The 25,060-nt window shown below is 47.4% G+C and overlaps 2 protein-coding genes and 1 pseudogene across 2 annotated transcripts; 2 read left to right on the top strand and 1 right to left on the bottom strand.

Annotated features, from left to right (window-relative positions):
* Positions 1-135: 135 nt before the first annotated feature.
* On the bottom strand, positions 136-1,163 carry LOC133909791 (16.6 kDa heat shock protein-like; annotated as a pseudogene).
* Positions 1,164-10,705: 9,542 nt separating this feature from the next.
* LOC133895963 (endo-1,4-beta-xylanase 1-like) lies at positions 10,706-13,645 on the top strand. Its single transcript, XM_062336485.1, has 4 exons — positions 10,706-10,932; positions 11,025-11,570; positions 12,191-13,116; positions 13,206-13,645. The coding sequence occupies exons 1-4, from the start codon at positions 10,918-10,920 to the stop codon at positions 13,393-13,395; spliced, it is 1,677 nt and encodes a 558-aa protein (XP_062192469.1). The 5' UTR covers positions 10,706-10,917; the 3' UTR covers positions 13,396-13,645.
* Positions 13,646-21,016: 7,371 nt separating this feature from the next.
* On the top strand, positions 21,017-23,785 carry LOC133909790 (endo-1,4-beta-xylanase 3-like). The gene is made up of 3 exons (XM_062352346.1): positions 21,017-21,114; positions 21,756-22,319; positions 22,442-23,785. The coding sequence occupies exons 1-3, from the start codon at positions 21,100-21,102 to the stop codon at positions 23,564-23,566; spliced, it is 1,704 nt and encodes a 567-aa protein (XP_062208330.1). The 5' UTR covers positions 21,017-21,099; the 3' UTR covers positions 23,567-23,785.
* The last annotated feature ends 1,275 nt before the right edge of the window (positions 23,786-25,060 follow it).

The following is a 25,060-nucleotide window of genomic DNA, read 5'->3' as shown; positions in this document are numbered from 1 at the left end:
CTTATTTAATTCGAGCTGATTTGATCGACGAGCCCACAGTATCTCACTCATTTATTGGGTGATACATTGCTCTTGTTCGTTTTGAACAGACGGTGATAGCCTAATCTTACAAATATTTCAAACGGATACGTAATTTTGTAAATATTAAAAAATTCCTATGCTGAGAAGCCTAACGAGAGATCTCCACAGCCTTGACATGAGGCTTCTTGACCTCCTCCTTGGGCACGGTCACCGTGAGCACGCCGTTCTCCATGGACGCGTGCGCCTGGTCCACCTTGGCGCTGCGCAGCAAGCGGAACAACCTCTGGAACTTACCGCTACTGTGCTGGACGCAGTGACAGAGCTAGACTAAAATTTCAAGGGGCTAAATAACAAAATGAATTTAAAAATGTTTTAAGTGCTAAACCAATGAACTAATATATGGTGCAATTTATAGTCATCAGAGAGTAAAACATTGATATTTCTCATATTTGGTTTAAACTACATATTTGAGTGAGATTTATATTATAATACCTATAAACAACTCTAAAAAGTAGTATTGTGTATATATATACTAAAATTATAACTAGCCATGATCTCAGATTGATAGCCACGACAAATCAACTGTTTGACGCTTTTCATCCTTGAAATCTTTCACTATGTCTTCGTAGTTGTATTTATCTATAATTTGACTCTTAATATGTATTAGCAAGCTATTAACAAGAAATTCATTTTCCATTTTATTATGTACCTAGCAGTAATCTAAATAAAATTAGGTTGCATACCAGCATTTTCTTGTTTGCAAAAAAGCTTGGGGCCACGGCCCAAGTTGGCCTGCCCTATCCTCCATCACTGGCTCTACGTGGCGCCACGCCTCGTACTTGCAGGCCTCCTCCCTGGTGCGCTCGCCGCTGATGACCAGCATGTTGCCGTCGTCCACCTCGACCTTGGCCTCCTTCCTCACGCCGGGGAGCGCGTCGGGGATCTCTTTCCAGTCGAAGCGGGCGTTGGTGAGGACGGGGCACCGCTCGGCGAGGGGCCAGACGACGTCGAACGGGTCGGCGTCCGCCTAGAAGTCGACGGACATGGGGTCGAACACGTTGCTGCTCCGCGCCGGCGACATTGCTTAGTCGAGGACCGACGTTCTGACGTGGCCTAGCCTGACATGGGGCTGGATGGGCTTTGTTTATACTAGATGACGATGACTCAGATGCAGTATCGGTCCTGACATTTCGGTGGCTCAGGACGAGATTAAAAATGAGTCTCATTAAATATAAATTTCGAAATATTTATATATCACAGTGATTTAAAGTAATAGTGTTATATTTTTTATATCAAACAAATAATAGTTGCATGTATCGTATAGAAAAAATAGCATGTCCCAGTAAACAATAACATAAATAGAGAAAATAAGATACAGATGAGACATATGACAATATGAGAGGGTAAAATAAAGACATACTTCTCATTCAAGTCTCTGTACTTCTCAGTCCGAACACCGCCTGCCGCAAGACGTTCACTCACTCAGACCTATTTTTTCAATTTATTTTTAAATCAATATACACAGTATACATATACATATAGACCTTGGGTTTTAGGGCCCGGGTGACTCAGGCTGCCTACTCGACACCGTTCCGCCCATCACTGCCTTCGAGGAAGCTGCCTGCCAGAGCAAGAAAACTTGCCTCGTTACACCGAGATCCGATCTGCCCCACATCTGCCGTCCACGTGCCTCGACCACGGCGCGATTCCTGGCAGATACACCGACCGACGCAGCAGCAACGAACACCATCTCGTGGTCACATGCACGACTCCGCGCGGAGTCGGCGCGCTGCGTGTCAATAGAGCGTGCGCAGCAGAGCAGGAGGAGCGCGCCCTATTATTGAAAGTCGATTGCAATGAAAAGAAAAGGGATAAATAAATGAATTCAATAGTTTATATTTTCAAGGTAAAGTGACAAGTAATCTTATTAAGTCTTAATTTGATTAAGATAGAAAAATTATTTTATACATATTATGTGATACATATTTGATGTATGTATAGTATATTGCAGATGATATATAGGGAAGCTTGTCATATCTATTATTTTTTTAAGAGCAGATATTCCTCTTTGTTGTCATCTGAGTTTTAATATAAAAATCATTCTGACGGATATCTCTATACCTTAGTAAGATATAAGTTGAAATGTGATATAATATGATATCATCGATTATGACTTAAGTACCTATAGAGAGAATAATTATGTTATGACCGGAGCCAACAATCATTGCATCATATTCAACGACTGTCAAAATATTTTTTTTCTCTTAGAAAAAGTTTGAAAGTGTATATATATATATATATATATATATATATATATATATATATATATATATATATATATTCCCTAAGTATAGAATTTGTAATGCTATTGTCCACTAGCCATATTTTCTCCACCATCGGATTGCCTCATGTAGAAATCTATATATAAAAAATGAAGAATTTAATATGAAATTCTTTATCAGATATATAAAATACATACAAACTTTATGTAGTATCATATGTTGATACAATATTGTGATATACGATATATAATGATGACAATATATTTATTATAACCATTGATAGACGTAGAGAAGCTAATATCTATGAAGTTGGGAGACTAGTTAAAGTCTCCAAACATGTAGTTCGAAGCATATTCAACGATTACATTCTCCATGCTAATGAGGTCTTTTGACTGTTGGAGAGTTTAGTTGTTATTTGGTTCTTGTGGAACTTGTTATGAATAATAGACTCTTTGTTATTGTCCAATTAAAGATTGAAGTGTACGTTATATCTTTGCAATTGAGTAGGTCGGTTACATCCCACAGATTGTAAATACAGATCAACTAAATATCTCGGGGTGCCGTATTTCTTACTAGAGTGCTTGTAGCATCCACACTTACGACAAACATTAGATTTATCAAGTTTAGGTTTAGAAATGCCTTTTTCCTACTCTGGTACACGTGGCTTCTGCTTCCTGTTGCATCTGCGTTTACCTTTAAAATCTGTTGGTTGGCATCTAAAGGAGCCATCAAACTATTTGTTATTCTGGACATTAGCACATATTTCAAGTAAAGTAGCAATGCCTATTGGACGTTGATGACAATTCCTTAGAAGGAGTTTATCATGCTTCTTAGTCTGAAGTAATACATGTATTAAGTTAGAATAAACTTAGAATTCTCTTTTGCGGTATTGTTGATGTATGATCCTATAAGCAGGAAACATAACAGATGAAGTTGTCTCTTTCTTCTCCCCATATGTATGTTCTTTTCGCAGAAACAAAACTTGGAACATATTTTATGAATATTATGATTGTAATATCTGACAGACTTAAAGTCTTATAGTTGGAGATGTGTCCATTCATGACTTGTATTGAATGGCTGCCTTCTACTATTCATATCTTGTTTTGAGATCTAGCCATATGGTGCTCGGATTGTCTTTCATTATAGTTGTTGGAACCCCACTTGAGCCTCTGTGAGCACCGGACACACCGGTGTATACTTTATTTTCATCACCGGACTATCCGGTGAGTTATCCTGAGCCATCCGAGCATTTCTTCCTTCTCTGTATAAATTGCTTCGGTGTATGCATCCGATGCACATCACTTCATCACCGGACTATCTAGTGAGTTGATTTCAGCCAACCGATCCAACGCAACCATCTCTGAAAATCATGCTCCAGTGTGCACAACCTTCATCATCGGACCATCCGTTGTTTTGAACTTCGTTCTGCCTCGTTGCACTGTTCATTGCCCGGTGTATTGTCTGGTGTTCATTCCTCTCTGGTAATAATGCTCGGTGCATTCATCCTTCTCAACACCGGACCATCCGGTGGGTTGAGCATTCTCTTCTTTTATCTAGAAATGCTCCGGTGCAACTCACACTGATCACCGAACTATCTGGTAAGGCTTAGCCTTTATTCTTTAGCACAACACATTCTCTGGAAGAATTGCTCTGGTGAGCACTCTGCTCAAACACTGAACCTTCTGGTGAGGTCTTCAAACCTCTCTCCCATTTTCCAAATATGCTCCGGTGAGTTTAAACACCCAGAGCACCGGACCATTTGGTGAGGCAAATCTTCTTAAGACTTCTCTAGTTCAGTCCAACTTTGTCCTGACTTCTCATTGACTATGTTGTTATTAATCACTAAAATCACAATCATGGCCTAATAAGATCATTTTCGCTACAGACAACCCTCGACACCGTGAGATGACTGCGAGATCACCCAATGTGGTGGTGTCTTCTATAAAACTGCTAAATTTTCATGCTCTCCGCTCATGATGAGCTCCCAACTCCCTTTTTTCATGGCCTCTAGTGCCACATCCCCACGAGTGCTATCTGTTGGGGTATGAAAACGTGCCCCGAACAACATGTGGCAAGAGCCCCACTCGTAAGAGGATGATCAAGTTTGGAAATAAGTAGTGAGCCAAGAGGAGAGAGTCCAGAGTGATGGAGAGCCTGTGTATCTATGGAAGTTTTAGTAATAGGAAAAATCTCTAGGGTCCTCCCACTCCTGCCCTTTGAGGGTTTATTTATGAAGAGAAGAGGTATGAGAAATTATCAATCTGTTCTTAAGATATTATGTTACAATCATGTACATAGAGGGATATCTTGGATATTTCACATCTATACATACCATGCGGTGACTGAGACACTAAATAGATATAATAATATCAGAGTGCATCGTCTAAATATCTCTAGGTTAGGACGTTTCCCCAACACAGTGTTTCCTTTACATCTTTGTCCCTTTACTTTGTATATTGTGTGTATATTGGTACATCCGCATTTTATGTTATTCTAAGTGAAACACTATTGAGGGCATGTTTCTTCTCACACGAAACAGTGGTACACAAGCAGATATGGTGATGTTTCCAGTGGTAGTAATCATGTGGTGACCGATATGAATTGGAAGGGCATGTGGTAGATCAAATGTCCAAGTACAAGCATTTTATGTAAAGAGTGGCTCATAACAGTCTAGCACAGCACGTGAACTTGAAGAGAAGAGGTATGAAAGATATCTAGTCTTTAACAGACTAGATGAAGATGGAGGTCATCTCTTTTTTATGTGCAAATTTGTGAGGCATTTATGAGGGAAATGTCAATGGAGGATGCTAGGCTCGATTTCTTTTTCTTTTTTTAAAGGGTATAATAAGGACACACTCTACACTCACATCATACGTGCACATATGCGCGTGTCTATACAAACATTATTGAAGGGATTAGGAGGCGTGAGACATTCAATATGTGAGAATATGTTATACCACTGAACGTGCACATGTGTATATCCTAGTCTAACCGATCTAATCTCAGACGCTCCTAGGGAAATACTCGATGCGACACCCGAGCATCGATCCTTAAGATAGAACTCAAGCAGATAGGTTGGACACTCCCAACGCTACCACTGAGCCGCCATCGGCTCGTTCACTGCTAGGCTCAATTTCGAGTGATTGCAATCTGCGAAGGAGGTTGTTGCTGAAATTCTGAATTTGACATATGAGACGCAGCTCGGGGTGATCATCTTGATGTGGCAATGGTGGACAGAAAGGAACAGGATCGGAGGAGAGAGGAGAACTGTGAGAGATCTTGCATGTATATTTACGTAGTATTCAGGCAGTGGAGTTTAACATGACATTGGCAAAGGAAATGTCATCTAGAGTATTTTTTTAAAATAAAGGAAGCTTTATTTTAAAATAAATTAATATTCGATCTCTACACCAAGCAGACATCTAGCCTTTCCAAAAGAAAAAGTAATATAAAAAATAAGGAGAAAAGAAAAAAACTTAGTATGCACAAAACAATACCAAATCTTAGACCAAGACCTTTTATCTTGAAACCATCTTATGCTCCAAGACGATAAAATACTTGCTTGCTGTAATATCCGCATGTCTTTCATCGTGGGTTGAGACGATCTTAAAAACACCCAAATCCAACGTCCGCCCACAAATAGGAGGCAAAACCATAAGCACCTAAAGAAGCTCACGCACATCTATGACCACAATCTTAACCAACGCCAACATATCAGATCAAAATCCATTTGTAAAACCACCCCCAACCGACTGTCACCACTGAACAGAAACAGATGACTAGCATCACAACCATGCCAACCACGATCACATGAAGGCTCCTCTGCGCATCCGATCATCACCACCGATTGCTGAAACCAAAGCGTGTCCACCAATGCATGCCTTGACGGTGTGGCTATCGAATCGGAAAATGCGTAAGCTTCAGCCTAACATCTTCTCCAAAAGAACTCCTGTGATTTCGAGGCCACTAAGGACCGCGCCGGACCGTGCGAAGGTGAATAACCTCCCCATGCACCAAGCGTAACGCTATGGCTGCATGGCTTTCGACATCAGAGTCCATAGGCGCCCATGCCGACGCCCACAAGCCTTGCTAGAATGCAAAGGTGGAACACTTCCACGCACACCAGGTGTGGCACTATCACTGCACGGCAACCGACAGCCAAACAACTCGAACACCTCGCGTCCAGGAACTTGCCGAGGTGGGAAAAAAGCCAGGAGACCACAGTTTTATCACCACTGGTGAGGAAGGCACGCATGCCATCACGGGCTCGACAGTTGCGCATCAACGGCGTGCCCAACCATGGCAATCTTGCGTGCAAGGGAAGGGAACTCGGGCAGTCCGCCAGCACACCACTGGGACGGTGACCGAGGACCATCCCACGGCACCCCGATAGTGCCAGGCCGAGCTGTAGTGGCGGCGACAACCCCCGCCGCGCCCCGTCAACAACCAACCAAGCAGAGCAAGCAGATCTGGCCGCTACCATGTCGATCCACTTGCTAACACGCATATCCAACCGGCCACCGAGCAAATCGGCCACTACCATGACATTCATCACCACCGCCGTCATTAACAGCACAAGGAACCATATCAGGAGTGGAGGAATGAGAGGGGAAAAGGGAGAGGATGGAGACTGCTCGCGATCACCGCTTGGCATCACTGTGGGCCGTCGTCACCACCGTATGATGGCGGCCGCGATGGCGGCCACGCCAATCAGATTGGCGAGCTAGAGTGTCGGCGGACTGTGTTGCCCCCTGAGTCGCTCTGTGAAATTATTCGGGTTCACTTCATCCAAAAACCCAATACGTCTAGAGTATCCAAGCTGAAAATCAATTCCGACTGAGCTTTCGATCATGATACTTCCTCAGGAGGCTGGGGGTTTGTTATCAGGGATGATACTGGTAATGTGGTACATGCTGGTGTTGGAAAACTGGAGTTTAAAGATCTTGCATGTATTATCAGGGATTACACAGATCTTGCATGTATCATTAGTGTGCAGAACTTGTGGCCTGTTTGAAGCGTGTGTATACGGCATCTGATTGGGGCATAGGGCAGATTGTGTTGGAGACGTATGCTCTGGTGATGAAACAAGCTTCAGAGTGTTCGTTATATGATTTGTCTCTGGTGGGTGGTTTAATCTGTGAGCTTAGAAATCTATTGAACTTGAATTTGATTAGATTTTTAGTTCTTCTGATTCCAAGATCTTGTAATAAAGTAGCGCGCACCATGACGATGGCAGCGCAAGGTTGTAGTGTCTGTCGGGTACAGAGGTGCCATCACACTTTGCGCCTGATTGTATTGGGGACTAGGTGGTCATTGATTTGGTTGAGCCTATGGTTTAATGGATTTTTATGATTCCTAAGAAAAGAAAATGGAAAAAGTCTACATGACCTCCTAAACTATAGAAGCAAATTTTACGAGACCTTCTTATAAAAGATCTCCGTGAGACCCTGATCCAGTCACACATCCTCTGATCCAACGGCTAGACTGAAGAGAAGAGAGAGGAAGGGAACACGTGTCATCACAGGGAAGGAGGTCTTTCGTAGAACCTGATCCTATAGAATTTGCTTTCCTAAACTATCGATCGGTGTATACATAAAACCCTGAGCTACAAAACCAGGGTTGTGGACATTACACTTTGCAAAACCGTTTATTTAACCCCCTAACCTAGTTTTTGAGTCTGCTTTTGCCTTGCTGACATCCACACTAGCACTGGTTTTGTCGCACAGGCGGGGATGGGCACTAGGACCGCATGTCAGTGGCTGTTGGGTTCATTGATGAGGACAGTGGCGTGGATGGCGAGAGAGAGAGGCACAGAGAGAGGGATGGAGGGAGGTGACCGGGGAGGTGGTCGGAGGGCACCGGGGTGAAGAGGGGTGCGTTAGAGAGGAGTAACTCGCCAGTGAAGGCTCTTCGCGTGAGGCAGAGAGGGGTGGCCAGGTGATGGGGCTCGCCGGGGTTGGTCTTCCTACCGAGCGGCTAGCGGCATGGGTCGATTGCATAGTGCCTCCACGGCTAGCTCTTGCCAACGATGAGTGTTGGCACAATCGGCCTAGCCAGGGGCAGCAATAGCTAGAGTGTGATGCAGGGATACCGTTTTGGTGGGTTATGGTCGATGGGCTTGCTAGAGGGTGGCCGACGACGAGTATGATGGTGGTGGCAGCTCGGTCATTGGTAGAGAAGAGGAAGGAGAGGGAGATTCGGTAGGATAAGGGCAAGGGAAGCTCCAGCGCGCTAAGGGGAAGCCAACCAAGGGGTTCTCCGGTCGAGGCACGACAGCACTAGGTCATAGCGAAGAGGCGCTCTGGCATCAAGCTGAAGGGAAAGCGACGAGCGCAAAAGAAGGAGGAGGGCGAGGGGAAGCTCACCGTGTCCTTTTTTGGCTGGAAAAAGCGTTGTAGCGGCGGCTCCACGTGCGACCGGATCGGGTGGTGACCAGGGTTGGGGAAGAGGATTGGTCCGATGGAGAAGAGGACGAAATTGGGTTGAGGAAATGATGAAGAGTGTTAGGTACATCCCCCCTTGGTTTCACACAGTTGTGCTATGAAGGAACGGGGCTTGGGTGCGACCGATTTGGCTCGGAGGCGTGGGATTTGGTCGGCGGTGGCGCATGCTGCTTTGGACGCTATTGCTTGCTTTGTTCGGTTGGTAGAAACCGGTGCGACCACTGACATGCGGTCCCAGTGCCCATCCCCACATATGTGGTAAAAACTAGTACCAGCGTGGACACCAATGAGGCAAAGATAGCCTTAGAAACCAGGTTAGTGGGTTAAGTAGATGTTTTTGCAAAGTTTAAGATCCATAATACCTAGTTTTTGTTCAAGGTTTTAAGTATACAATAGTCGATAGTTCAGAGGTTGTATAGATTTTTTCCAAAGAAAATCATCCAATGTATAAATGTTTATCATTTTCTTCGTCACATCATTTAACAATTTTCACATTAACAAGTTAATCGATACTCTATAAGGCCTCCTTTGGATGGAGAAAATAATAGGAATTTGGGATGATTCAATTCTCATAGAAAAATTTCCTATCAAGCTCTTTGAAACAATGGATTGCCCTTCTCGAAATCCTCTTAAATTCCTATGGATTGGTTTGATCCATAGGACTCATAGCATGAGGTCTAACCTTATGGAAAAAATCATTTGTGTCTATCTCTCTCATCTAATGCTTGTGTTTTTTTTTTACACTCCATCCAAACGGTCATTTCTAAATTTTTACTGTGTTTTGCAATCCTCTATTTTGCACTTCATTCCTATTAGAATTCTATATTTTTCTTATTCCTGCGTTTGTTCCATTCCTGGATACCAAAAGAGGCACTAGGTGCGTGTTTCCCAAATGTTCAGTTTGTCATGAGCCATGCATGGCAATTCAGATGCGTAGCTTTAGGGGGGCGTTTCGTTGGCTTTCCTCTTTGTGAATGCACCACATTCCACACTGAACAAACGTGACCGATCTCAATCCCATCAGCTTGAGATCCGGATAGAGCACACACTTCGCATGTACGCTGAATCCAGCTTCTCATTCTCATCCTCTGTTTCTCTTTTCTATCTTGCCTTGAATGAGCCGTCATGCAGCTGAATTCCATGCACGCGCAGCCCCATTGCGTACTCAGGTGTGAGATCGATCGACCAAGCCAAGATCCAAAAAAGATCCATGTCCACACAACACCACTGCTGCTACTGGTTCTGTTGTTCTCCTAGATCACACATATATTTTAGACAACACGATATGTCAACCGACCTTACTACTTTTAGCCGATGTTCGTGTCTTGAAGCTTTGTATTTCGACCGTAGTGGGGCGGCTGCAAATAGGACACGTCGCACTCTCATTGATCGATCTTCGTCGCCATGAACAGGTCCAACGTTGGTGCTGCAATGCTGCTGCCTGTTGCTACATTTCTTGGTAAACTGTTACAGCATTTTTCTTTATCCTAGAGTAAATATATACTGCCGCATTAGCAATTCATCGATCGGTTTACGTTAGACAAGTACAGAAGTAATCTAGTACAAATGCTCACAAATCTGAAGACCAATCCAACGGAACCATCAGAATCTCCTCCCTTGGGTGTGCTTCATGACGATTCCACGTTTGTGTTACTGCTATAACAGTGACTAAACCAATCGCTTTTATTTGTCTCTTCCCAAAGCCAAGAAATGCACGGACCCTTGAGTGATGCTTGGGGTGTTGGTAATGATGCTTACAAAAAACAACAAAAGAGCAGCTAATCGGAACAGCCACCCCGGCGTTGCACTCCGCCGCCTGCGATCGCCGCTGACATGCTGGGCACGACGCCGCCGCCTGCCAGCCGCGCGCGCACTCTGAGCCCCGCAAGGCTGGGCGGATCTTGCGCATTCTTTACTGTTACGCAAAAGCGGCACAGAGAGGAAGAAAGACTCCTGCCTGTGGTGGTTGCTTCGAGTTTGCACGACGTTTTGGCGTTCGGTGCGCTTTTGAACTATTTCGCGGTGATTTTGACAATCGACCAATCTGCCCTTTAAATAAGGTGAGCCGCTGCGATCCCTCATCACCACAGACCAATCGACACCAAGCAAGTTTCCCTCCTTCTCCATCCAAACTCTCAGCGATCACCTGCTCCTTCCTGTGGTCAAGTATTATGGCCTGCACTCAGGTACGTACAATGTTCAGTAGTAGCACAAGTCATACAGCTCTGAGTGTCACTTGCCTCACTTCATTTGTACGCGTACGAGTTTTCTTTTTCAGGAGGTTGTGTTCGACGTGAACCTGATCGAGAACAGCAGGCTGGAGAACGGCCTCGCCGGCTGGGCGCCGGTCGGCTCGTGCACGACGCTGTCCGTGCACAATGAGGTGCCGGCCAAGGTCCCCACCGAGACGATCAACACCGTCGGGGACGACTACAGCCCGAGCGGCCGGTACATCCTCGCGTCGGGCCGCGCCGACGAGACGAACGGGCTGTGCCAGGCGATCACGGGCGCGCTCAAGCCCCGGGTCACGTACCGCGTCGCCGGGTGGATCAGCCTCGGGGACGGCGCGGAGGGGGTGAGCCACGCGGTGCGCGTCAACCTTCGCGTCGACGACGAGTGCGTGGTCGACGGCGGCGCGGTCTGCGCCGAGGCCGGCAAGTGGACGGAGATCAAGGGCGCGTTTCGGCTCAAGAAGAGCCCGTGCGGCGCGGCGGTGTACGTCCAGGGCGCGCCCGCCGGTGTCGATGTGAAGGTGATGGATCTCCAGGTCTTTGCCACGGACCGCAAGGCGCGGTTCAGGAAACTCAGGAAGAAGACTGACAAGGTGAGCGCTAATCTACTGTATCAAATTTAAAACCATTCATGAACGGGCTTGTAGTCCGGTGGCAAAGCCTCAGGGAGAGATTGAGTCTGTCGTGGGTTCAATTCCTGTCTCGAACGCCTTAGTCTTCAATAAAAACTGTGCATATGGGATCACACTTTAAAAAAAATAAAACCATTTATTAGCTAGGTAATCGATAGGTTTCATCGACATTTGTTTTGGCCCACAAATGATGGCCTTGGCATCAACAACGTATTTTACGTGGTGCGAACATACGTGATGCGGTACAAGGCGATCAGTTAGCACGAAATAAACTTACCTGAGCCTTTTTACCATTATTTAAGGTACCAAAAAATATAACTTAGGAGGTACTAAATTTAAACCGTAGTAAAAAGGCTCATCATAGGAACCCTTATAGGAGTGATACGCTTCGGTGTGGACATGTAGATATAATCATATAATAACCTCGATAGGCACTACTTACTGGTAGTGAGAAGGACACTCGCGGCCACCAAATCCCAAACAAGATTTCGGGCAACCTCAAATTGAAGTCCACCATTTCCTGGTGTGCACATTGATCGGTTGATCGAGATGGATGGTGCTTTGTTGTACATCTGTTGCAGGTGCGCAAGCGGGACGTCGTTCTCAACTTCGGCGCGGCTGCGTCTGGCATCTCCGGCGCGTCCATCCGCGTGATGCAGATGGACAGCAACTTCCCGTTCGGCGCCTGCATCAACACCAGCGTCATCCAGAACCCGGCCTTCGTCGACTTCTTCACCAAGCACTTCGACTGGGCCGTCTTCGAGAACGAACTCAAGTGGTACCACACCGAGGCGCAGGAGGGGCAGCTCAACTACAACGACGCCGACGCGCTCCTCGACTTCTGTGACCGCTACGGCAAGCCCGTGCGCGGCCACTGCATCTTCTGGGCCGTCGAGAACACCGTGCAGCAGTGGATCAAGAACCTTGCCAACGACCAGCTCATGTCGGCCGTGCAAGGACGCCTCCAGAGCCTCCTCACCCGTTACGCCGGCAGGTTCCCCCACTACGACGTCAACAACGAGATGCTTCACGGCAGCTTCTACCAGGACCGCCTCGGCGACGACATCAACGCCTTCATGTTCCGCGAGACCGCGCAGCTGGACCCGGGCGCCACGCTCTTCGTCAACGACTACAACGTCGAGTGCGGCAACGACCCCAACGCGACGCCGGAGAAGTACATCGAGCAGATCAACGCGCTGCAGCAGAAGGGCGCGGCGGTAGGAGGCATCGGCCTGCAGGGGCACGTCACCAACCCGGTGGGAGAGATCATCTGCGATTCGCTCGACCAGCTCGCCACTACCGACCTGCCCATCTGGCTCACCGAGCTCGACGTGTGCGAGTCCGACGTCGACCTCCGAGCCGACGACCTCGAGGTGGTGCTCCGGGAGGCGTACGCGCACCCGGCCGTCGAGGGCGTCATATTCTGGGGGTTCATGCAGGGCCAAATGTGGCGCCAGGATGCGTGCCTCGTCAACTCCGACGGTACCGTCAACGACGCCGGCGAAAGGTCATTCACAAACGGACTCTGAGAACACCAATCTTATCGCACAGAATGTAACCTGATGACTGACGGGCACTTGTGCTCTGCATCTGCAGATTTGTTGATCTCCGGAGGGAGTGGACGTCGCACGCGCGCGGGCACATCGACAGCGACGGACACTTCAAGTTCAGGGGATACCACGGCACGTACGTCGTGCAGCTCACGACGGGGACGGGGAAGGTGCACAAGACGTTCAGCGTGGAGAAAGGGGACGACACCCCTCTCGTGCTGGACATGAACCTCTGACGGCCTCCGCTATTATTTCCTAGTTATACAGCCTTCAAAAATATCCTGGTTATACTGATACATACATACTACATACGGGGTATATAGATTGATCTGATCGAACGGAGGGCAAAGGAATTGCACCACAAACAGAAAGCACTCCGTAATTTTACATTTTTATGGCTGGGTATTGTAAGAGAAACTTAAGGTATTGTACTCCTTAAGAATTACTGGTGATGAATAAAGTAAACGAGCTACTCCTCGTTTTATAGTGGGTCGAATTGATGTGCCCTATGGGTTCTATTCTGGATCACGGAAGATTCTAAAGAAAAGTATTGGATGAATGCGGCATGATCTCTATCATTATTATTCCTGTTGGGGAAACCGTCGTTAAGAACCCTCGACATCCCTTGGCTTTAGAAATCTCAACCCAAAGACCACCAGACCACCAGGCTTTGGCCCCCTCCGATGACCCAGAGATTTCAAATCCTTCAAAAAATCAACTAGGAGGACCCCGTAGGCCGCCCCATGTGTAGTCAGGTGACCAATATTTAATACTGGTGCAATGGTAGCTGTCTGACACGATAATGTAAGTGGTGGGTGCCTAACACGCTGGTGCAGTACGGCGCCGAAATAGATGACCCATTACTAGAGCAAGCGTCTTACCAATCGTATGGATAATTACTAGGTTAATCCGCTCCCTAGTTGTACAGTATAAGACATACACCTCTGTCTGCCTCCTATATGCATGTTTGTATATTTACACTCTAAATATTAGTATAAATACATATTATTGGCCATCAAACCAAAGAAAAAAAAAAGATTGTCCAGACAACCTTGGTGTCTCCTACTTCTCCGCCTCTACTTCAAGCTTGAACCATTCTTATGACTTAGTTTTCGCTGTACTCTATTTGTGAAAGACACTTTCTTTCATCAACATTTGTATATGATTTTCCTTTCAAATCAAGATTAATCAGCTCTAACCGACTCAGTCTACTATCTCGGTCCCCTTTCAAGAAATAATTTCGATAACTTTGTGTAAAGAGAAATAAATTGAATCCATTGCTCTTTCTTTTCTGAAAAAATTAAAATGTAACTCTTCCACTTTTAGTAAAAAAATTCAGGTGATCCCTATAGAATAGGAGATAGAAATTATACTCAGGAAATTTCAACCTTTGGAAAAAAAGGTTATACTCACAAAAAAACTAATAGGAAAAATACCACCTGAAATCCTACTGGAAGACCTTTTGATTGCTCCAACAGAGGTCTCCTTCTCCCCTAGCAGTGAGACCAGTCATAGTTAAAAACCAACTTACAAATATGTAGTGGTTTCAGAGTAGTTTTATGACGCCGCCATGCATTGTATTTTTGTGCAAAGTGACGCTTATCAACATCTTGTCGTGCCATCAAGAGAACCTTATGGAGGAGGAAAATGTACCTCAAATTACTTTTTTTTCTTTAGTCTTACAAGAACTTTTTAAACCGTTCCATGGTCCCCCCCCCCCTCCCCCCCAAAAAAAATCATTTCACATGGTTCTACAGAAATTCAGCTTTTCCCGAAGTAAATCCTAAATTTTGGTCATGGACGTTCACATGAGAATATTGCCTTTGCTACTGTTGAAGTATAGGATTATGTCCAAATATTTCCTCATCAGGTTAGTACTTGGATGGACTGCCCGGTTCATGCAATCCAATATGACACCAAAGTCAATAAGCCTTATGTTTTTTCGAAAGATCTGATACATTGCCGGTGTTTATATTGATTAGAAGGAAGCAGTTACACGTGTAAGAGACGCAAGAAGTTCTGGAAAGACAGAAAGACCATCCAATGGGACATCAAAACATGATTTGAGACTTACAATACAGAAAAGAATCTAGATCCTATTACTATTGCCCACTAAAGCTTGAACCAACTAGAGTGACGAGATGTTTTGCACCCGCTGCGCACCATGTTCTCACTTCGTCTTGGATTTATGAAATTAGACGAGTTGGCAGCTTCTCTGCATTGCTGAAAACACTGATATTTCTCTCCTTTCAAAGGCACCAAATTGTCGCTATAGCCAACGATCGAATGCTCTTGTTTGTGGAGGTCGAGGAAGCACCAGTTAATGTCGCTATAGCCAACGATCGAATGCTCTTGTTTGTGGAGGTCAAGGAAGCACCAGTTAAGTTAAAATACCAATCACCAACTATGACAGTCGTAGACTAGTGCGAGGTGGCCAGGCTAGAGCAGTGCGTCCAGTTCCTCAAGGCATCCCACTAGGCATGTAACAAACAGGTGGTTGGCTGTTTTCAAGTTCCTATTGCGAAAAGGACATACCCAGTTTTGCAGTAGTAACCAAAGAAAGAACTTGCACCGTGAAGGTGCCCAAACAGACCATACCATGGCCAGTAAGGTGGAGCTAGTTCCTCCTTCAAACTGCAGCAAATACGCTGATTTTGCCGAGTATTCTCTATTGGCCTTGCGTGTCCAGATTATCACATCATCTTCCTCTGGCATGGGTTGGAAGGCAACATCCTCCAAGAGTGACCATAGCTGGGCATACAATGAGATGAGGCCAACAGTGAGATCATGGGAGATATCTCGAATCCATTGATCATTATACAGAGTTTCACCCACAGTCCTTTAGTTAAAATCATATGTAGTAAAGTTCAGAAAAAAAATAGCTTGCTTCTATTTCACCATTAAGCCTATGAGAACCTATACGTGAGTGGAAGTTCAAATTTGAGTATCTTGCTCATTTCCTCATTAATTTAGTCTTTTGGTAAATTGACTGCTATATGCAACTCAATATGAACTTGGTGTTGAAGAAAATATGAATTTCAATATTTTCTTTACTTGAGCTCATTGTCTTTCGTTTTGTGGCCGTTGATGAGTGTGTGGCCTAAGCCCATGGCGGGCAGCTCATATGGGGCTGCAGCCACTCGACTAGGGTTAGGAGAAAAGAAAAGAGAAGATGAGAAAGAGAGAGAGGAAGTTGGCGGCTGCTCGTTTTGCAGTGGCAGCGGTGCAACCGAACCCTAGTTCCTGGGGGGATCGTGAGGCTCTGGAGGGCTGCACCGCATCTATAAGAGGGTGGCTTCTTCTCCCTGTGTAGAGGAGGAAATACCCTTTTTTCCCCCTTTGGTTCTCCATTAATCTCTCTCGATTGGTTGTCATCGTTGAGCTGACTGGAGGGTGACTCTGATCTTGCTTTGGTGCTTTGGTTTCTCGAGGTGATTTGGTGGAGAAGCTCCTGCGTTGGTGTTTATTGGAGCTATGTTTGTCGAGGCTCGCTCGCACAAGCCGATGCGGTACGGCAAGGCCTCGTATCTCTGTCTTTCTCGCCGGTGGCAACGACGGCGAATAGGATTTCTGGGACAGTGTCATCTGTGACGTGCCTTGTCTCGATTGATTTTGCGTTTAAGCGAATCTCACTGTGAGTATTTCGGTTACCTCTCTTTCTATGGTTTGGACAGCGCGGGATGCTCGATGATGTGTAATTGCTATGAGGTTGGGCATGTTCACTGAGTATACTAGCATATACCTATAGTTTCTCTTGTTGTTTTGTTAAATCTGGTGCTACCTGGAGGCTATTCGGTGTGTAGTCATGTTTTGTTTCTAGCACACCGTGATACTTTTGTTGAATTGGGTTAATAGCTATCTATCTATTAACCTTGTCCCAGATTAGTGCTGCAGTATGATCTGAGTATACTTTACACACATCTAGTTGTAGATGGATTGCTAGCTCAAATTGCAGAGACTGTCTTTTGCCTTTTGTAGTTCAATTTCGTCTATGTATCAGCTATCTTGTTTCTACTGTGCTGATTTTATTTTCTCTGATATTGGGTTGTAGCACTGTCCAGGATAGGCATTTAGATTTTGAGATTTTAGCTCAGGTTATAATTTTTCTAGCTGAGATCTTAGGAACATTGCCCAATCGAGAAAATACTTGTTATGACAATTAGGAGCAGAATCATATAAGTCCTGGGGCCAATTGTCATACTGTCTCTGAGAGCAATTTCACAAAAGTCTTATGAATCTCTGTTAGTATGCTACTGTTCATGTGTAATGCTTTCAGACTATTAAGCTCTTGTTTTTATACATATAGAATAATATCAATGCTCATATTATCCTATTATAAACAACACTTGTGTGTGGCTTGTTATTTTATTTCCAGGATGGTTTAGGCTTGGGCTGTAAGCCTGAAACGTTGTACTTTTTTTTTTTTATCCCTGAAACGTTGTAGTAATGCACTAGGCTTTGTACATAGCAGCTGGAACAGTTCCTTTATTAAAAAAGAAGCAACTCAATATATTTTTGTTTATCTCTTTTGTTGCATTTTGATCAATATATTTTTGAAAGATCCCGGCGAGCTAGAGCTCAAGACGAGCATATATTAAAAAGAAGAAGAGAATTAACCCAGTTTATAAGGAAAATCAGGTCTGAAAACCTTAACAAAAGCATGGTTTCATAGAGGAAAACCAACACCTAACCCCAAGACGACAATACAACCCTAACTCCACAAACGACACTCACGCCAGAAGCACAACCACACAACAGATAGGACCAACCCAACTCAAATCGCGTGCTAACCAACCAGAAACAACACCACCCTCACAACTCGGTCGGCAGAGCCCTGCTACCACGCCGCAGATCTCTACTCAATTGGCGTAGCCCTGCTCACACGCTGTAACTCTTTGACACACAAGCTGGAAGCGTGTCGTTTCAGAGGAGCGCGCATTGCACCAAAACGCTATCATGAAGCGCCAAATAAGAATGAAGAGACACCATAGAATGAGGACGTAGGGGTCAACCTACAAAAGAAACAAGTTGACACTGACACAAGTGGTGGCCCTCTGAGACAGCACCTTAAGGAAGGGAGCGAAGATGATGTCGCTGTCTCTCGACTAGAGAACTAGTCAGGGTTTTCACCAGAAAAGCCTCAAGGGAGACGAAGTCGCTCCAATGACGCCTTAAGAAAGAAGATGATGTCTAAGGACGCTAACATCATCGGCACTGGTATGCAACCAGGTAAGGCTTTTGCCCATGACTCCTCCAACCCAGCGTTTGCGCAAGGAGGCAGAAGCCAAGCGAGATCACACCAGGGCTCAACAACTAGCAGACCTCGTAGCCTCACAATTCCAAAACACCTCCTCTGAGCCAGAGACCCCGCATCCCCACCAGGTGCCCCCTGCGAAGGAGGGGAGAAGACAGGAGCAGCCCAGGACAAAGGGATAGGTAGTGGGAGGGAGGATCGGTGTAGCTGCCAGGACGAAGGAGCTGCTAGCCCACACGCCATCACCACACACATATGCGACCTCCGCAGATGCCAATGCTGCATAGGCCACCAAAAAAAAATAGTTAGTGCAGCACAAATAGACCGGTGAAGCACCGCACGGTGGCACAATGTAACATGACACAACTGCGTAGCATGGACCGACGGCGCAACAAGGCACATCACAACCAACGCAACATAACACGAGGGTGTAGCACAGCCGATGCAGAGGAGACTCCAGCACACGCGCCATCACACCGACACCACCAGCTACCGCACATGCACAACCGCAACGCCGCACAGCCGGCCTCCAAAACCTGGCATCCGCTGGAACCACACCACACAGCTTCACCTGTAGAGCAGCACCGCAAAATAGCCATGTCGAGACAAGGAGGTGGAACAGCCAAGAAGCTGGCAAGTAGATCCGGCCAGACAGCCCATTGCGCCGGCCACCCGAGCAAGACACGATGACAAGTGGTGGCGCCGGAACCGCAATGCGGGGCCGAACACCGGGAGCCGCCCACAGCAGTGGGAGATGCCGTCGTGGGCTGCCCCAGCCATCCACAGACGGGGCACGCAGCGCCGACGCCGAATCCGCCAGAACCGCCCGTCGAGCGCAACCGCCAAGCTAGCAGATGCGTGGAACCGCAGGCAAACTTGCCAGCGCCCAAGCAGATGTCGCAGAACCGCCAGCCATAGGAGCCGATAACGCCGACTACAAGAAGAGGAGCACCCTAGCGGCCGTGTGTTGAAGGGTTCGACAAGCAGCATGGCGGCCTAGCCAACGCCAACCTCGCCGACATAGGGATGACCAGCCACACCAGAGGAAGCCGGAACCTAACCCTAGAGGGCGGATCCACCCCTGCCGAGGACAGATCGGCCTGAAGATGCCTGGATCCAGCTGGCCAGCAACACGAGAGCTTGGATTTTGCCACGACGGTAAACAACCTGAGGGGGGAGGAGATGAAAGGGGGGAGAGAGCTACGGGGGAGATAAAGGAGCACGGTTGCGACGCCCGGCTTCGACGTCGTCGCTGACCGCCATCGCCACCGTCCACGTCGATGGCGACGGTCGGATCTAGCTCAGTGTTAGGGGTCTGGGTGGTGAGAAGAGTTACCCCTGAGTCGCCAGACGCAGATGACACGGGTCCGATGCCGATCACGCTAATTTTTTTTTTCCCAAAAGTAACTGGTACTATTTTGATCAATATAGACCATGTGAAAATTTGACCTGCGGCCTTCTAGATGATCCGATAGACATAGGGTCTATTGGAACATCTTTCGAGCATACGAAGATATATGTTCGACCGTGCAAGGAAACAATAATGTTGAATTATTGATCCAGAACGCTAGATATTAAGTTATTGCGATTTGCCTATGCAAAGTTCGTTAAGCATTCATCACCTGCTTTTCGGATCAACTTGTGGATTCACTTGAATGCTTCTGAAACAAGAACTTCCATAGCTCCATGCATTACGATGTTGCTTGGGTCGGCAGCTTGGCTGTGCCGTCCAGAACGAAAATTCCACCACCAGCGCTGGTCATGCATGGATTCGTGGCGATCGAGATCAGGCCGGGCTCGATCGAGCGCAAGGCTCCAATTCGATGGACGCATGCAGTTATGCTATGCTGCTTTTGGGCATCCCACGCAAATGACGCAACCTCTCTTTGCCCCAGCCGGTTTTCGTATCTTGACGCTACGCCATGACCGATCGGTGCTCCTTTCATCCACGCGACAGCTTCGAAGAACCCTGAGACCCATGGCGTCTGTATGGGACGGCTATAAAGCAAAACCTACAAGTCGTAGCAGTAGTAAACCTGCTAGATCTCTAAAGGTCGTAGACATCCGTTAAAGTACATGTAAATGGGCCCATCGAGGTATCTGTTCCATCGATCCGTCGCGATCCCATGCATGCAACTGGGCCACCAACTACCGAAGGGTTGATCGACTTCTACTCCTCCCAAAGCCAAGAAAAGGATCGGAACTCGGAGATGCTTGGACGCTGATAGTGATCATTACCGCAACAAATTTAAGAAGTAAATCAGCTGTGTCACCCAAATTACGCGTCTTCTCTGAGATGCGGGGTCATCAGCCAGTTTTGGCCCCACATTCAGCGTCGTGACCCGGAGATCCAGCGTGATTGGACTGTTTGTGCATTGCCCAAACTTCACTGTTATACAAAAGATAGGCGAAAGATACGAGTTAGGTAGCTAAGCTTGGCCATGGAGCTTCGAGGCTTCTACCGATCTGCCTCACCGGTTCTGGGTAAGCGACTCGACCTTTTTGGTTGTGTCGCCGCGGTGAACGTGATTGCCGAACCAACTGGCTCAGAGCCTTATAAATTGACACCCTGCATGCCTCTGGTAGCCATCAATCACCTGCATCCGAAACACAGCCATAGACAACACGAACAACTCCGCGCTAGCTCTAGTTTCTGCGTTTGCTTCTGCCTGTCCCTTCGCTTGATATGGCGTTCGCAGAGGTATGTGTCGTACATGGGATCTACAAATACCCGTCCCCTGTTTCGCATGTTGTCAACTTATCATATATGTAATATGTTTGCGTCTCTTAATTACTCTGGTCTCTACTATTCAGCCTACATGCATGCAATGACAGTGATCCATGACAATGAAATGCATTTCTCATGCCAATCAAGCTGCTGTCTTTCTTTTTTCTTTCCTGAATCATGTCTGTGTTTTTTTTTGGCTGAACCCCTGAAAACATGCCATGAGTTAGTGTTCAATCTTGAGTACCAACCCCAACAAATTCATATTTCATTGCAAACTTGAACAAGTTGCATGAATTTTGTGGGCAAAAGATGTGTTCGAAGCACTCGTGTTCCAGGCTCCTGCCACCGCCGGCCTTCCAATTCCTTCCTTTAAAGCCAAGCAACTAAGCAAGCCAGTAACAGATGTCTTACGTGCATCTCGTGAGCTGTCTGATCCTGACAAGCCTGCGCATCCGCCGCCCATCGAACTGCTATGATGTCTTCAACATTGCATCGATAGCTCGCCAGCGATCTCTGGCGTTGTACGCACACAATCATGCATACTATACGACATGTGTCGCTGTCTCATTGCCTGAAGCTTGTGTGTTGTACTGTTGTTGCCTTGTCGCCCGCAGGAGACGCACCTTGCCATGGACCTGATCGAGCACTGCGTCTCGGAGGACGGCCTCGCCGGTTGGGCTCCGTCCGGCTCGTGTACGCTCTCGGCGCAGCACGACGATTCGGCACCGGACGCGGTTCTTTCGCTGGCAGCCACAGCGGACGACGATACCGACGAGCGTGCGCGGAAACCCAGCGGCTGGTACGTTCTTGCCTCTCGCCGTGCGGGAGAGACGGACGGTCTATGCCGGGAGATTTCATGCGCGCCGAGGCCCAAGATCACGTACCGGGTGGCCGGGTGGGTCGGTTTGGGTTCCGGCGCGGAAGGGTGCCACCCTGTGCACGTTGAGGTCTGTGTGGGTGACGACCAGCGCGTCGGCGGTGGCGTGGTTGTGGCCAAAGCGGGGAAGTGGGGCGAGATCAAGGGCTCGTTCCGGATCGATGAGGATGAGCCGCCGCGCTGCGCCAAGGTTTATGTGCACGGGCCGCCGGCCGGGGTGGATCTCAAGGTGATGGACCTGCAGGTGTGCGCGGTGAACAAGATTCCAAGGCTGAGACACCTCAGGAAGAAAACTGACAAGGTGCGAGTCAACTTAGCCTTTTCCCTTTACGCTACAAATCTACAATGGTCTACCTCTACTATGAGGTGAAATATGGTGTGCTACTGTAAATACATAAGAACGGTGGTGAACTGAAACTGTAGGTGCGCAAGCGTGATGTGATCCTCAAGTTCAGCCGCCGGACGGACGCGGCGGCGAGCGCTGCTGGTGCGGAGATCAGCGTACTGCAAGTCCAGAACAGCTTCCCCATCGGCTCCTGCATCACCAAAGCGGGCATCCAGAACCCGGCGTACGTCGACTTCTTCGCCAAGCACTTCGACTGGGCCGTGCTCGAGAACGAGCTCAAGTGGTACTACACCGAGGCCGTGCAGGGTCAGGTCAGGTACGCCGACGCCGACGAGCTCATCGACTTCTGCGACCGGTACGGCAAGCCCGTGCGCGGCCACTGCATCTTCTGGGCCGTCGAGAACTCCGTGCAGCCATGGGTCCGCGCCCTCAACGCCGACCAGCTCGGTGCCGCCGTGGAAGCGCGGCTGAGGGGCCTCGTGTCGCGCTACAGCGGCCGGTTCCCGCACTACGAGGTGAACAATGAGATGCTGCACGGCGCCTTCTTCCAGCAGCGGCTCGGCGACGACATCAACGCGCACATGTTCCGGGAGACTGCGCGGATCGACCCGGCGCCGGCGCTGTTCGTGAACGACTACAACGTGGAGAGCGCCAACGACCCGAACGCGACGCCGGAGAAGTACGTGGCGCTGATCACGGACCTGCAGAAGCGGGGCGCGACGGTGGGCGGGATCGGCATCCAGGGCCACGTGACGCACCCCGTCGGCGACGTCATCTGCGACGCGCTAGACAAGCTCTCGGTGACGGGGCTGCCCATCTGGATAACGGAGCTGGACGTGTCGGCGGCCGACGAGGCGGTGCGCGCCGATGACCTGGAGATCGTGCTGCGGGAGGCGTTCGCCCACCCGGCCGTGGAGGGCATTATGCTGTGGGGGTTCATGCAGGGCCACATGTGGCGCTCGCACGGGCAGCTCGTGGACGCCGACGGCAAGTACACCGAGGCCGGCAACAGGTTCGCGGGTCTCCGGCGGGAGTGGATGTCGCACGCGATGGGGAAGGTGGACAGCAGCGGGCACTTCAGGTTCAGAGGGTTCCACGGCACGTACCAGGTGACGCTCAAGACAGGCGCGGGGGAGGTGAAGAAGCATACATTCGACGTCAGCAAGGGGGGAGCACCGCTCGTGCTGGACATGGATTTCTAGCTTGGTACACCATGCATGTTGGTGACGGTGACCACGACATGAAATAGTATCTACTGATTCGTACAAGATATGATCTATTGGAGTTGTACGTACATAGGCGAGTATATATTGGGATTGGGATTGGGATTATGCATAGATATTACAGTGGTGAAGAAGTTGTGTACCTTTAGTCCTGGAGTGTGGTAAAGCCGTAGAAGAATGGTATTGTACTCGTATTTATCAAAGACAGATTGCAGTAAATAAACACGCGATTATCGTTTTTACCATCAATAGCGCGAGTTTGGTACATGTAACCATGCTACCACCCCGATACCCTCAGGTGAACTGTAATGGGCTAACAATGGGCCACCACAATCTGCAACTGGGAGGGCCTGGCCCATTTAAGAGCGACAAAACAAAGTGAAGTGAGTCCCCGGTGCTCTGCTCTCCGACTCTGTTTTAGGCGAAAGCCTAGTACGCTTTTGTGCGAAGAGAGAGCAAGAACAAGGACGACTGATAAGAAAGCCACCACACAAAACTAGATTGGTCCTTCACGCGCAAGCCCTCACCTTGGAGACTTCGGCCTCTGCGACGCGTTCCTTGGCGTATCCACCTGCTCACTCTTCGCTTTTGGGCTCCTATTTGGAAGAGGAGGATCGCTCTAGGAAATTTTAGCATTTGGTTCGAGTTTCTACAAAATACTGGGAATTTGGATTCCAAAACGTCCTTTTCAAACAGGTCATAAGTGTGTATAAGAGTATGTATAATGGGATGTTTATAGGAGGTGCGTATAAAAAATTGGAGGTTTTCTCTTAACTGTAGTAGCACGTATACTTAGGCAGAGGACAAGATATTTACTTAAACGCCGTTCCTTATAATAATATTAATAAGATAGTTAATCATATTTAAACATCTATATAAAATTATATTTTGTATATAGATATTTAACGCTCTCTTGCTTTAAGCACTTAACTATAAATACCTAACATTATTTATGTCCTAAAATGCAAGGATAGGACAAAGGACATGTCCCTAAAACAACCATACTGCAACCTCCAGACGTAGTCTATTAAGGCTGTGTTTGTTTGTTGTTTCTGAAACTGTTTCTGCTATTGGCAGAAGGCAGAAGCCAGAAGTTAGAACAAACGAGGTTTTGAAGAAATGGTTTTTGGAGAAACCAGAAGTCTGTTTCTGAGTAAAATGAACTAAAGCTGAGAAGCTCGTTGAGATGTGCTTCTCTGAGAAGCTACGTGCTGAGAAGTCAAAAATTTATTATAGAAACCAACAATCTATTTCCAAAAACAGCTTTTCAGACAAACTAAAAGTACAGTTTTTCAAAAAAACTCAAAAGCAAAAACTCAAACAAACACGGCCTAAGAGTAAACTCTATGAATCAGCGATTACGTCACACGAGGATTTCTCTCTAGCTCTGCATGTCGATCGTTTGTCTCACCTGCAGGCTTCATTCATCTACCATGTTCATGTCACCGCAACGAAAACATGAAACAAGAAAGA

Source organism: Phragmites australis, chromosome 2 (genome assembly GCF_958298935.1).
Source record: "Phragmites australis chromosome 2, lpPhrAust1.1, whole genome shotgun sequence".
In the NCBI taxonomy this organism is placed as follows: Eukaryota; Viridiplantae; Streptophyta; class Magnoliopsida; order Poales; family Poaceae; genus Phragmites; species Phragmites australis.
Note: the sequence above shows the minus strand (reverse complement) of the source record. Positions and strands in the feature narration are given on the sequence as shown.

Excerpts from the sequence above, each read along its gene's own strand:
- LOC133895963 (XM_062336485.1), top strand. Across the intron at positions 11,571-12,190 it reads TCAGGAAGAAGACTGACAAG|GTGCGCAAGCGGGACGTCGT; the intron begins GTGAGCGCTAAT and ends CATCTGTTGCAG. Across the intron at positions 13,117-13,205 it reads GTCAACGACGCCGGCGAAAG|ATTTGTTGATCTCCGGAGGG; the intron begins GTCATTCACAAA and ends CTGCATCTGCAG.
- LOC133909790 (XM_062352346.1), top strand. Across the intron at positions 22,320-22,441 it reads TCAGGAAGAAAACTGACAAG|GTGCGCAAGCGTGATGTGAT; the intron begins GTGCGAGTCAAC and ends CTGAAACTGTAG.